The following is a 13,132-nucleotide window of genomic DNA, read 5'->3' on the forward strand; positions in this document are numbered from 1 at the left end:
GGTCAAAACAAGCCCAAACTCCTAAAACTGGCACCAAGATCCTCCCATATTTTCCCACAAATCTCCTTCACAGGCTGTGCCCCAGTCAAATGATACGATTTTCTGTCCTTCGTGTATTTCCATAGCTGTCACTGAACCCTTCCTACGGTACTTACCACTTCTCGCTTTACTTTCTTGTTATCAACTTGACACTGCTTTGTCCTGGCCTACTAGGACAGCCCTGATTTATCCATGTTGTCCTGGCATTACTATAATAGCATCTTCTTTCACTCTCAGAGCTTTCCAATTTAGATAATATGATCACTCTAACTAAATATCACTCATATTTGTTTCCCTCACATAGCAGATATTAACAATTTTACTTTAGCTAAAATCGTATTTTAAAAATCAAATTAATCTCAGGCTGTGTAAGCTGAAAACAGGGACTTAGCAGATCATACCTCGTAACGTTGACCTAAATTACCAATCCTGGCTAGGATACCAGTCACATCCACAAAGCAAGAGCAATTAATTTCAACTGGCAACCTCTATGCTTTCTGCCATTATTACGGAGATCTCGATATGCAGCCAGATTAAAGAGAATACTGTACCACCGTGGTGTAAGTTACATCATTTGGGGAGAAGATGTACAGTGTGATACAGCACTGGACACAGGAGTCAGAAATCCAAACCAAGTCTTGCCTTGGTCTGGCCATTACTGGCCATGTATACTTATAATGTCCTTTAAACCAAGGTTTGGCAAACTCAACTAAAAATAGAGTGAATACAATCTATCCGCTCCCTCCTTCCCTGTGATGAGGAGAGGAACAATCATATATTTGAAAATAATAGAAAATCATACAATGTACCATGTGAACACAAGATGGTATTAATGTCAAATAAGAAGTTCATTTATCGCCAAAATGTAGGGGGAAAAAGTGGTAAAAGTGATAAATATACCTTGATGAAACTTTAGTCCCCAATATTTCCTCAGGCTACCAAATTCACTTAAATGTGCCGGGACAACTTTCAGGATCGTAAACCACTTGACAATGAACCTTTTACAGGCCTGGCTTTAAAAGCACGTCTCCCTCACTATAAAACTGATGGTCTCCGTACCTCCCTGGTTGCAGCCCCAGCCAGCTGTACACCCACAGAGCGGGAGCGGGACCCCGGCTCCGCGGCCCACGTAAAGGTCACAGCCAGTCTTAAAAGGCTGAAAGGATACGAGTCCGTGTGTCTCTACAGCACACTATTCCCAAGGAAACTCAATTCACAAACTTTCAACACTAGAAGACGGCAACAGTTACCTGCGAGCCCTCCAGTTGCAGCAGATATTCCAAAATGTCCTTGAGGAGGGATAACCATATTATCCACTTTGGCGCAAAATTCATAATCATTTTTATCTGGTGTGAAGCCATTATTGACCATCACCTAAAAAGAGAGACTACAGCTATAGCTTTTATAACAGGCATTGTAAAATGAATGTCAAATAGTCAATGTGTGACTGACTGTCTTATATTTGGTCTAATAACCAACTGTCAAAAGCTACCAGTTTTCTCTCACTACTAAAAAGGGTCATCTGCTGTCCATTAACTAACCTCACTTACTTGGAATCATTATACAAGACACTTCACTTTATTCTAACTCTACTATGTGTCAAAGGTTTAAAGAGAAATATTTGGTAACATTCCACAAAAAACTTACTGAAATAGAAGACTTAGGGAAGCATGACTACTTTCTTCGAACGGTTCGTACAGAAGAGGGATCAGACTTACTCTGAAACCCCAGTGACAGAGCCAAAACGAATAGGAGGAATTTACAATTTTTACTACAGCTGGTTGAGAATTAAATAGATTCACTTAGCAAGTCGCGAGCTTCTCTTCATTAAACTGTCACCAGAAGTGACAGAAGTTGTGACAAACACAAGTTCTGACAAAAAGGCAGAAAATGAAAAAACTAAAAGGACGCCTAAGTTTCTATTTTGCATAATGTATTTTTTTAAGTTTATTTATTTTTGAAAGAGAGAGAGAATGAATGCAAGTGGGGGCGGGGCAGAGAGAGAGAGAGAGAGAGACAATCCCCAGCAGGCTCCAAGCTGACAATCCTCAGCACAGAGCCCAACATGAGGCTTGAACCCACAAACTGTGAGATCATGACCTGAGCTGAAATCAAGAGTTGGACACTTAACCAACTGAGTCACTCAGACGTCCCTGTGCAGAAGCTATTTTGGAAGTAATAACCCAAAAGGTCTTCAAAGAATCTTGGAATCCCAAGAAAGCGAAGAACCCAGCTGACACACAGATACTGATCTCCTGATCCCAATCAAGCAGTGGCCGAGCCTTTCACTCCCAGCAACCCAACATAAGAGGGGCTGAGAGCGGGAGGAGGAGGAAGAGAGATGTCGTACTAGCATGGGGCACTTCTATTATTACCGCCAGAGGCCAGCATCACTTGTGACAGTGAAGATTTAGTTACACAGGTAAAATGTTAGAGTGTTCTGCCCACATTTTTTAGCAAGAAAGGAAGACACTTGTCAATATGAAAGGCAAATCCTATATCATATAGAATGGAAACGTCAACTCCTACCAATTTTTCAAAACCACCTGCCGTCTATAGTTGACTAATAGTAATATTCTGTTCCCCCCGATCAGTAACGCTATTTCAGTTTCCACCATTTGCAAACAGTGCTCCTCTACAGTGTTTTAAATCGGAATCAAGACCCGGTAAGACATTTGTCTTTGAGAGATAAAGAAAACAAAGGTGTTAGTTAATCACATTCTAGTTCTAATCCTAAAAACTTTCAACTCTTCAATATTTTTTTCCTTGAACCTCAACAACCTGAAAATCCACTAGGAGTCTTTATTGTCTAGTACTATTTCTTAAAAAAAAAAAAAAAAAAGAGAGAGAGAATAATAAACTCATCGTACTATGAGTTTGGAGGAACGTCAGGTCTGTGACTATACAGGTACTATTCATATGCTTTATTCATCTTACAGTTTCAACCCACTGTTAACTACTACACTAGCCGTACTTAGTTTTCAATTGGCAACAATCGTGCCTCGGATAAACCTCGTCAGCTACGGTACTGCCACTGCACAAATCTGTACTTGTTTTGACTATGTTCCTCCACTAACAACATTTCTTGCTCCCCTTACTGTTTTTCCCTCTGAAGTTCAAACAAGTGGGACAAGATAAATGGATAAGTACCAATTCAATAAACATCCCCTGAGTTACTAAAAGGAGCAAAATATGAGGGACTATAAAGAATACAGGGCATAATGTCGGTACTGGCAAATTTACAATCATATTGATGAGAAAAAAGACATACAGACCACAGTTGACTAGTAATTCAAGACAACATACTTTAAAGGCCACATACGCACTAGAAAAAAAAAAAAACCAGAGTTTTGGGGAGAAAGATCATTATCTTTATTATTTATTATCATTTATTATCATATATTTATCATCATTATTATTATCTTTATCATTACCTGATAATGATGGAACAGGGATGTGACCTAGTGTGTTCAAGGAGCACGACTCTGCCACATAGAGAGAAGAGGGAGTGCATTACAGGAAGAGAGAAGAGACTGAGCAAACATAAAGGCTAGGACCGTTCAATCAGTCACGTGCCTTGCCAAGTCTCTCTCAGATGTATTCTTCACAGCACTCGCTCTACAGACATTCACGGATGTTAGGTGAACAAGTAATTCTGAAGAACGTAGAGTTTATTCACAGTTTGTTTCAAGACTTCCTAGAATGTGCTTTAATGAGCTAATATGCACAGTCGTGCCCGATCTCTTCTGAATGTGGAACTCTCTCGGGAGGACGTTTTGTAGGACGATTTTGGGTACTGTCGGTGGGGTTCGGTGCACTGTGTCTGTGGGCAGCCCCCCGGGGCAATCTGTGAACTAAAGTGTGGGTCTGCCCCCCCCCACCCCCCGAGGTTGGTGGCTGGGTTGTACCACATGAAGGTGAGCACGACTTACTGATGACCCTAATGAAACTGTACCGGATGTGTAACAATTACAGTGGAACTCAGGTCCAAGTCCATCGTGACAGACCGGACACCTCATCTGCTCTGAGATCTCTAAACTAGTCTGGAATTTAAGACTGAGCCAATACAAAGTTCTCCAAAGAACAGCCTGTGCAAGCCTAGCTCATGATTTAGGAGAAAGCAAAATTTAAGCCGGATTTTTTTCTTTATTTACAAGTATGCTATAACCAGGTATTGATGACACCTTTATCAAGCAAAGTTCACACGATATTAGTAATCATGGAACTGCTAACTAGATATGTCCACTTTAAATAGTACCCTGGACTCAATGTGTCTACAGCTAAACTCTCACCATCCCTCTGTCTTCCACTCCTCACTCAAACACAAACAAGGTGCTGCTTCTCGGCTTAGTTGTACAAGTGGCCACAAATCCGGGAACTAGCTTTGACTCCCCAGAGCCTCCCACCCCCAAGCAAACTAGTATTAAGTCCTGCAGTCTCTCCCTCCTAATCGCTTCCCCTCTCTTCTTCCCTCTCCCTCAGTTCAGACCACAAGCGGAGTCTTACAGCTAAGAGAGCACTCAGTTCATATCACAGTTGTGTTACTTACTGGGTATGCCTCTAAGTTACTTAAAATGTCCCATATTCGATTGCCCCGTGTATGAGATGGGGATACCTACCCCACAGGGTTGCCGGAAAGAATAAGTGGGAAACTGCATGGAAAGGACCGAGCACAGGGAGTGGCCCCTAAGAGTCGGAGTCTCCTTTCACAGATACCATTGGAAGAACACAGCCGCTAAGTCATCTTCCCAAACTGCAAATCTAATCATTTCACTTTCCTGCTTAGAACTTGAAACAGTTGCCTACAGGACAAACCACCTGAGGCCTACAAGACGGGCCACCGCCGCCATTTCGACCCCACTTCCCACAGTCTCCTCTATCCTCCAGCCAAATTATGTGCCTTTCCCAAATCTTTCAAGAGTCCCTGTGCCTGTTTTCTCTGCCTGGTATATGCACCCCATTGAGGAAATTTCTATTTCCCCTTCCGGGTGCAGCTCAACTCTGAGCAACTATTCCTGACCCTCCCCGCTCCCACCCGGCAGTGTGGAAGAGTCTATGCCCTTGATTACTTAATGGCATGCGTGTTGCAGCACGTGTCACATAGCGTAAGCAATGTTAAAGTGTCTCCACTCCACTAGACTAAATGCTCTTTGGAGAAAATGGCCTTTATCTTACTCGTATTTCTATCTTGCTGGCTTGCGTATGTATATGATGTGTGAGACACAGTAAGTCGGATGCTTAAGCATATACTGACGGCAAACCCACTGGCAAGGTTTTACAACACGTCGCCACTTACACCGAACTTCGAAGCCACTTCCGCCCTCTCACAGTGACTCTGAGTGTATAAACGATATCCAAATTTACATGCCTTTGATTTCTACCAAAGATTCAACCTGAAAGGTCACGCTGGAATACTGTCCGTTCGATTATCTCCAAGTGCATGCTACGTACCGTCAGTGTTTTCTGGTAATATGTGATCTTTGCCCGGACAGGATAGGGTTTATTACGAAAGTCCCTCTGGCAACTCGCTAAAGCTTGACTGGCGCCATCACTACAGTATGAAGAAAAGGAAAACAGACAAAAAACGTAACAAAGCTTCCCGATATTTAAAAACTCACTATTTAAAATGACCAACGTCCAGAGAGCTAAAACAACAGTAAGTTATGACAAAGTCTTGGGATACTTGAAGTTATTTATTCAGAAGACACAAAGTTAAGGCACAAGTTTTTTTCCCGTGATTCCTGTTGGAACCATGGAGAGCGTCAGAAGCCAGTGCTCCCATGTGCTGACCCCAAGAGGAAAGTTACCCCTCCCACGCGAGACTAGAGCCACAGTCCTTTACGGCCCAATCGAATACATGTGGAGCTTTCAAAACTGCCGATTCCTAGACCCGCCCCCCCCAAGTGAACTGAAGCAGACTCACAAGGAGTGGCCTTGGCACCCTCTACTTTAAATAGCTCCACGGGTGGTCATGATGAACCAGGAGGATTAAAAATCACTAAGGTAGGAAACAGTAAAAAAACAGTGCAGATAAGTTAATTTTTCTTATAGTTTACTGACTGGCTCAAAGGTAATTCCTCCCACAACAAACATGTAAAAATAAAAAATGTCCATACCTAATTCATACACAGCATAAATATACTAAACACAAGTTTTGTAGCCTGCTGAGAATCTTTAAATACAGCAACATGAAGGATGAATAAGGTGGCATAAATTGCTTGGCCACTAGTCCGGTCAACACTTTGAACTTTATTTTCGAAAGATAAAGATGAAAGAAACATGACTAATGGCATTACTGAGAACCAGGAACCTTTTACAAACCTTTCAACGTATTACATAACTTTAGGTTAAATAAAACAACACATTTTTATGTTTGAAATCTGAGGTGGTCCATAGAATGAACTTTAAAACAGGACCAAATTAAAATAAGACCTTTCCACCAAGTTACAAAATATATCAAGAAAAGGAACAATCTTATTTCATCCGGAAAATATTCAGTCTATGGCCATACCACCCTGAACGCACCCGATCTCGGAAGCTAAGCAGGGTCGGGCCTGGTTAGTACTTGGATGGAAAATGTTCAGATTTGAAACCGTATATTTTCCAAGGTTTTCAAAAAGAAGCTGAAATCAAATAATATATAAAGCACGCACTTACTTTTGATGGTCATAATGGATTTGTCCGTTGTTGCCTATGATTACTATAGCAGGATTATTTTTCTAAAAACAAAAAGAACACATTTGTTTTAAAGAATCCTTAGGTCGAAGAATGCTAGATCATTCTAGAAGTGCCAAAAGGCCTCTTACATCTCTAAAAATTCTAGGGCTCAAAATGTTAAAATAATTAATAGGAAAGATTTCTACATATTTAGAAAAATGTTAGTAAACTCTTCTAATCATTCAAAAACAGAGTCACCGAACACTTCAAGAAAGACTGATGATGTGCCCTGTGTGAATAATCAACTACAACACAGATGTGAGGAACCACTGTTGAGCGTGGGAGAAGTGTGGGACCCAAGGGAGCTTACTAGCCAGAGGACCAACACACCTCAGCGTTCAAGAAGTTATTAAAGTTCTCCTTTAAAAGTGCTAATAATGACTTCTGACAATCAGCAGAGAAACTACCAGCTGAAACAAAGATCATCAATCTTAAGGCGGCTAACACATAAGTTAATGTTTCCAATTCACAAGTAGACTTTGCTCTTACTGTTTTAGGCTCTCCTGAGGACAGCATCAGGGAAATTGATCAAAAAGTGAAGTGACTAACATATGAGAAAGTATTAACATGGAAAAGTATTAATATGTGAGCTAGTAGTAGTAATGCATATGGGTATTTTCATGAAAATAGACTGTGACAGTCTTCTAAACACTATTGGTTTCGCTGCCTATGTCTAAATGATCCATGCTTATCCATCAAAATTACTAAGCATACACAGGGGGCTGGGGAGGGAGGTCATTGCAAAGTTCTCAGAGTTAGAGCTCCATTATGACCTCCAGTTGATGTACAACAAATCATGAACTCATAGCTTTAAATTTCTAAACTCCTGGCTACATAAAGACTAATCATCATAATTTAAAATATAGTTTGGAGAGTTCTCTACTACTAACCTGACAAAAGTGTTAAATAAACTAATTCCTCACAGCCTAACTTTGTTAGCAGGTACACTCAAGCAGGTAACCGTCCTGACAACAAGCATACCTTTCCGTCGTTGTCAAAAGAATCGAAAAATATTCCAACACCATTCCACATATCAGCTGATCCAAACACAGGACCCTCCAAGCCTTGATTTTCTGTATACCAAACTGCCTGTAAATATAAATAACAGGAGGCATTTAGAGGCTAGTGGTCTGTGCATTGATACACATTTTAGATGTTAAATTCTCATACCAGGCCATCAGCTCCAATTCGACCTCTTCCAGTCACTCGAAATGTCACCTCAACTTCCCAGTTTTCAAAGGCTGCTTTTGTCTTTGTCCACACTGATCCTCTTTGGCTTTTTAAAGAGGGTGCTATTCGAATTTGATCTGAACTTGGAATAGCATCTAAAACAAAAATCAGGGAAGGAAAGCTTTAAGTTATAATTAGGTAAAACTCAATGAACCATCACCAAACTGTTCCATATACCTATAGAGATCGAATTTTAACGCAGTAAGCTGTACAAAAATTTTGTTAGGAAAAAAATTACACATTGACAGCTTCAACTTTAAAATTTTAGATGCTTCTAACAGCTCCCTTGCCATCTTTTGAACAGTGACATACCTCTGGAAAGAGAAAGACAGACAGACAGACAGAAAGAAAGAAAGAAAGAAAGAAAGAAAGAAAGAAAGAAACACAGAAAGAAAGAAAGAAAAAGAAAGAAAGAAAGAAAGAAAGAAAGAAAGAAAGAGAAAGAAAAAGGATGGAAGGAAGAAAGGTTAAAGCTGCAACCATACACTAAAAATTCAAGGGGCAGGAGGGAAGAAATTATGGCTTAAAAAGCAAACCTACTATTTGATTCCCATAATATTCTTTTCCAAGTACCTCAAAAACTTGCATACTTTTTTTTTTTTAACTGCGAAGGATTTTACCAATTTACAAATGTAGGAAGCTCAAACGGTGTGAAAGGAACATACTACTAGGAATCAAGACTTATTCCTAGTCTCAGTTCCGCTGTGTGACTTTGAGCAAATAATTCTCTTACTGTCTTGGGTTCACCGTATGTTCACCTGTAAAATGAAGGGGCTGGGCTCAATCACTTCCAGAAACACCCCAAAAGTTATATGGAAAATTCTGTGCATATATACATTCTTCTAGGGAGAGGGTCAATTGAATTTCAAGGCAATGAACAGTTTTTTAGCAACAGCAGATTCTCAAAGAGAATTGTGATCCCCAAAACAGTGGTCTGCATCTCCAAGCTAGGCTCAAGTCCCAGCTGCACCACTTGCTAGCTATTTGTACGAAAGTTACTCCATTTCTCTAACAACCTCACGGGCACAGAAGTATTTCAATAAAGGTTAGCTAGTCCTGTTACTAGAACTAGATATTATGAAAGCACCTATCGGGCCTAAGTTCAAACAATTCTAACACACCCTCTCAGATATTAACCAGTTCTGACATCCATGCTTGGAAATACCTGTATTATGTCTTGTTACAGCTAGGAGAAACTGACAAAAAGACAAGTCGAGATATTTTAGTACGATCAGTAACTATCTGTCACCATGACTTTCAAATGCTTAAAAGGGTGGGGCAGACATCATGGAAAGAGTACTGGACACAGTATCAGAAGACCTTGATTTGTGTTCTATTCTACTGACACTAGCTATGTAACCTTTTCCAAGAACCTTAACCTTTCTGAACAGCAGTTTTTTTTCATCTATAAAGCAGCTAACACCTGCCTTGCTTACAAATGATCAAATCAGAGAATGAAGGGGAAAGAGCTCTGAGACCTAGCTACAAAGGGTTACAAGTTGTCGTGATCATTTTTGTGCCCTTATGAACCCAGGATGTGTGCTAACAGTACAAAAGGACATTAGAGTTAAGAAAAGAAACACTGTCGATCTGGCCTTCATTTGGGGATGAAGGTAATGGGCCATGCTTAAACTAAATCTTAAATTTCTCTATTTGAAAAAAACTGCTTTAAATAATGGCTCTCCGGGTAAGGAAAAAAATGATCAATGGAGTTAAGAAGACAGTGAGACTGTAAAAATTACAGTGATAATGAAAGCAAGAAGTATTCACAGCAGGGATTCCTTGAGTCAGTATGTAGAAAAATCATGACTAAAATATTAATTCCCTTATTTCACATTCAGTCTAGTCATCAACTTTAATTCACCCAGGTACTCTCTAGGACATTTTTGCAGACAAGTTTGGTTGAGCACAGACTGTAGAGAAAGTCAAGGTAACTAATTTGAGTAGTTGGTTAACATTCCCAATTGGCTGATGTATGTGGTGTTAGGTGGCAAAGACAGAACAAGCAGGCAAGGGACAGATGCAGAAGTGAAAAAGTGGGAACAAATCCATCACCACTACTGAAAACTTTATCGTCGTTCCAAAACAAAAACAAAAACTCCAAAAACCCGTGTTTGGCGCATCCGCATCATCTGTACATATTAGGACCGATATCACCTTGATTAACAAAAGCCCAGCAATATACCCTTGATGAGTGGGCACACAGTGAATACCTGCTGAGTAACAAATACTCAGCACTCCACTCCAAATACTTAATGACTTGGTCATTAAGTCAAATTGAAATCGTATACCTTTGAGTTTATACATTAATTTCAGTGAAACGGCTCTTACTAACAGTGTTTCCAATTCAGTCACTACTTTCTAGAAATGGGATATTTTCTTTCAAGCACTGGACAATCTAACACAAAGCATACAAACACCTTCTATAAATAATTGTTTCATGACACATAAAGATGGAACTCAAACTGCCAGACTTTTCACCCCGTATCAAGGCATCTGCCACTTGGTTCAAAGGGTACATCTGATGGTCACCGAACAGAGCTTACAGCATGCCAAGTGTTATGGCTGGTTCCTTAGTCAGCAGTGACACATCAGCACTAGAAAGTACAGATTCGTTTTCTTCCACACATGTCAATGTGTAGCAAGGCTCTCTTATCTACCAACAGTGACAAACACACAGAGTGAATAAAACTCGGAGCACAGATTACTTTCAATTTTCAAAAAAACTAAAAATATCTTTTAAAAGGCTGCATCTGTTATTCTCCAGTGCCAAGTGCAGAAACAATCAATACGGAAAAAAAAAAATCCCTGTTACTAAAGGGACGGGCGTGACTCCTGCTACATAACACGAGAGAAAAGCTCAAAGACCACACCAAGTCACTATGAGGCAAATTCAAGGTATTCCAGTAACATAACAATGTCCTCAGACGTAAAAAAAAAAAAAGACTCAAAAACTACTCTAAAACTAACGTATGCCATCTCCGGAGGCGTCAGTAGGTACTGGGTACAACCTGGAGCATTCACCATTGCTGACACCGGAGAAAAGACAGCAGGGGAGGCCCAGGAGAAGCGGGAAAGGAGGGAGGGAAGCTGCCTGAACAGGTCTCAGGTTGGGATGGCCGGGGGTGGGGCTGCGGGACGTTCCCGGCGAGACGTGGCATCAGGGTGAAACGCGATGCTTAGAAGAGAGTTGGAGTGCCTGCAAGTGTAGGAAAGTAACAAAACACCTCTACCCCGAACGGAAAGAACGGACGACATCACGGAAAAGAGGACAGGAGGACGAGGGGTGGCAGAATGGGGTTGGGGGGAGCCGTAGGGGGCAGGCGAAGCGAACCCTGCGGACCAGAGCCGACCTGCAGGAGGGGCTGCTGAGAAGGGTCCACCGCGCCAGTGGAGTGCAGCGGGGAGAGGGTGAAGAGGAGGAGACGCAAGGCGAGGAGGGGACCCTGGCCGCCCGCCCTCTTTCCCGGCTTACTCCCCGCGTGGGCCCAGAAGGGCACTGTCCCGTCGCTTTGCACCAGGTGCGGCCCCTTGAAGCTGTATTTGTACTCGAAACGGCGGTGTGGCGGTGCGGCTGCGGTGCCCGCGGCACCAGCGGCCGCGGGGTCGCCTCCCATGCCGTCGCCCCCGGCGAAACGACTAAGCGACAGCAGCAGGGCGCAGAAAAGAGACCGAACTCTGGCCTGGGGACCCCTATGCCTGGATCCCGCCATCTTGGATTCTGGGAAGCGGAGGCCGGCGGGAGGAGGAGGGGCGCGGGAGCTACGGACGGCCAACAGGGCGCTCGCTGATTGGCGGAGCCCGAGGGACCCCGAGGGCAAGGGTGAGCCCCGCCCCCGGCCTCCGCCAGCCCGGCGGCCGCAGGACTCGGGGCATCTGTGGGCGGGGCCCCGCGGGAGGGGGCGGGGCCTGGAGGCGGCGCTGTCTACGCGCCCCGCCCGTCCTCTCCCGGGCGGGAAAGGGTCTCCTACATTCCCTTCCCAGGCGACGGGGAGCGTTGGGGGAGCACCGCACACGCTTCCCCGCAAGAAGCTTTCTCCTGCCTCCTAACACACGTTAGAGGTGGAATTCGCGAGCCCTAACGCCTGTGGACTCCCCACATCTGTCTTCCCTGCCTACAATAAACCGTTCCAGTACTAGAAAAAAGTCTTTTTTCTTTCTTTTTGATGTGATACCAATTGTTCAGTAGCTGGTTTTCATTAGGTGGACTTTGCAGAAACAAGTCTTTCCAGAAACAAGGCATAGGTACCAATATGACGGTCCCAGCTCGCTGAGCTCCATCAGCCTGTGTTAGGGCCATGAATATTAACCTAGGGAGTTTGGATATTGCCACTGAAAGTAGGAAGTGTCTGTAATGGCCTTAAAGGAGAAAAAACGGGCAGGTTCTTGTTGAAAGAGAACACCTAGACGGGAGGTGACTAGTGTCTGGAGTGAAACGTGAGTGGGACAATAGAAACAAGAAGCAAGGGAGAGAACTTGACAGCGAATAACTTCAAAACCTAAGACTACGGGTTTCTCCCCTGATCCCACCTCAACAGGCCCTCCACCTTGTATTTCTTTAGGTTTGGCTTTCAGTTGAGGTAATGATAGCCTGGCTGGATATTACTAAATACCTGCACACTATCCGTTCCTCCTTCTGTCCTGATGAACACACCATTTTGTTGAGGGTGGCAATATATCCAGCTGAAATACTCATTTCTCCAGCCTGCAGGGCATCTAATGAAAGGTCTGAGGGAGTCACTTACCAAATCAAAAGGTGAAACCTCACTAGATGAAGGGGGTCCCTTTCCCTGTTTGTCCTTCTTCCTGCTTAAAATGTGTATGCAATGTCTGGAGAGCAGCAGCCATCTTGTGACCGCTAAAAATGATGGCACAAGAAGCCAGGAGGGCCCCTATCTTTAATGATTGTCCTGAGCTCCCAAGTCTGCCTATTCCAGACTTCTGTCTTCTGAGATAAGACCCTCACTCATTTAAGCTATTATTTCCGGGTTTTGTCACCTGCAATCCTAACTGATAATCATAGCTCACATGTACCATGTATCAGGCACTGTTCAGGGTGATAAACATACATTTACTCATTTAGGAGGAAATTAACCCAATATTTTCATCTAACATCAAGGCCTTGCCCTAGCTATTTCATTGATAA

At 42.7% G+C, this 13,132-nt stretch overlaps 1 protein-coding gene across 3 annotated transcripts in view; it reads right to left on the reverse strand.

Moving 5' to 3' along the window:
• The window catches only part of LMAN1 (lectin, mannose binding 1), a 33,817-nt gene extending 22,081 nt beyond the window's left edge, over positions 1 to 11,736 (reverse strand). For all 3 annotated transcript variants that reach the window (XM_043559007.1, XM_043559006.1, XM_043559005.1), the window contains exons 1-6: positions 11,462 to 11,736; positions 7,927 to 8,081; positions 7,738 to 7,845; positions 6,697 to 6,758; positions 5,491 to 5,590; positions 1,290 to 1,413 (exon numbers count right to left, since the gene is read on the reverse strand). In XM_043559007.1, the coding sequence (XP_043414942.1) occupies positions 1,290 to 1,413; positions 5,491 to 5,590; positions 6,697 to 6,758; positions 7,738 to 7,845; positions 7,927 to 8,081; positions 11,462 to 11,699 (787 nt within the window). In that variant the 5' untranslated portion in view covers positions 11,700 to 11,736. The remainder of the gene's footprint in view (positions 1 to 1,289; positions 1,414 to 5,490; positions 5,591 to 6,696; positions 6,759 to 7,737; positions 7,846 to 7,926; positions 8,082 to 11,461) is intronic.
• Positions 11,737 to 13,132: the final 1,396 nt, after the last annotated feature.

This window comes from Prionailurus bengalensis, chromosome D3 (assembly GCF_016509475.1).
Source record: "Prionailurus bengalensis isolate Pbe53 chromosome D3, Fcat_Pben_1.1_paternal_pri, whole genome shotgun sequence".
Taxonomy (NCBI): domain Eukaryota; kingdom Metazoa; phylum Chordata; class Mammalia; order Carnivora; family Felidae; genus Prionailurus; species Prionailurus bengalensis.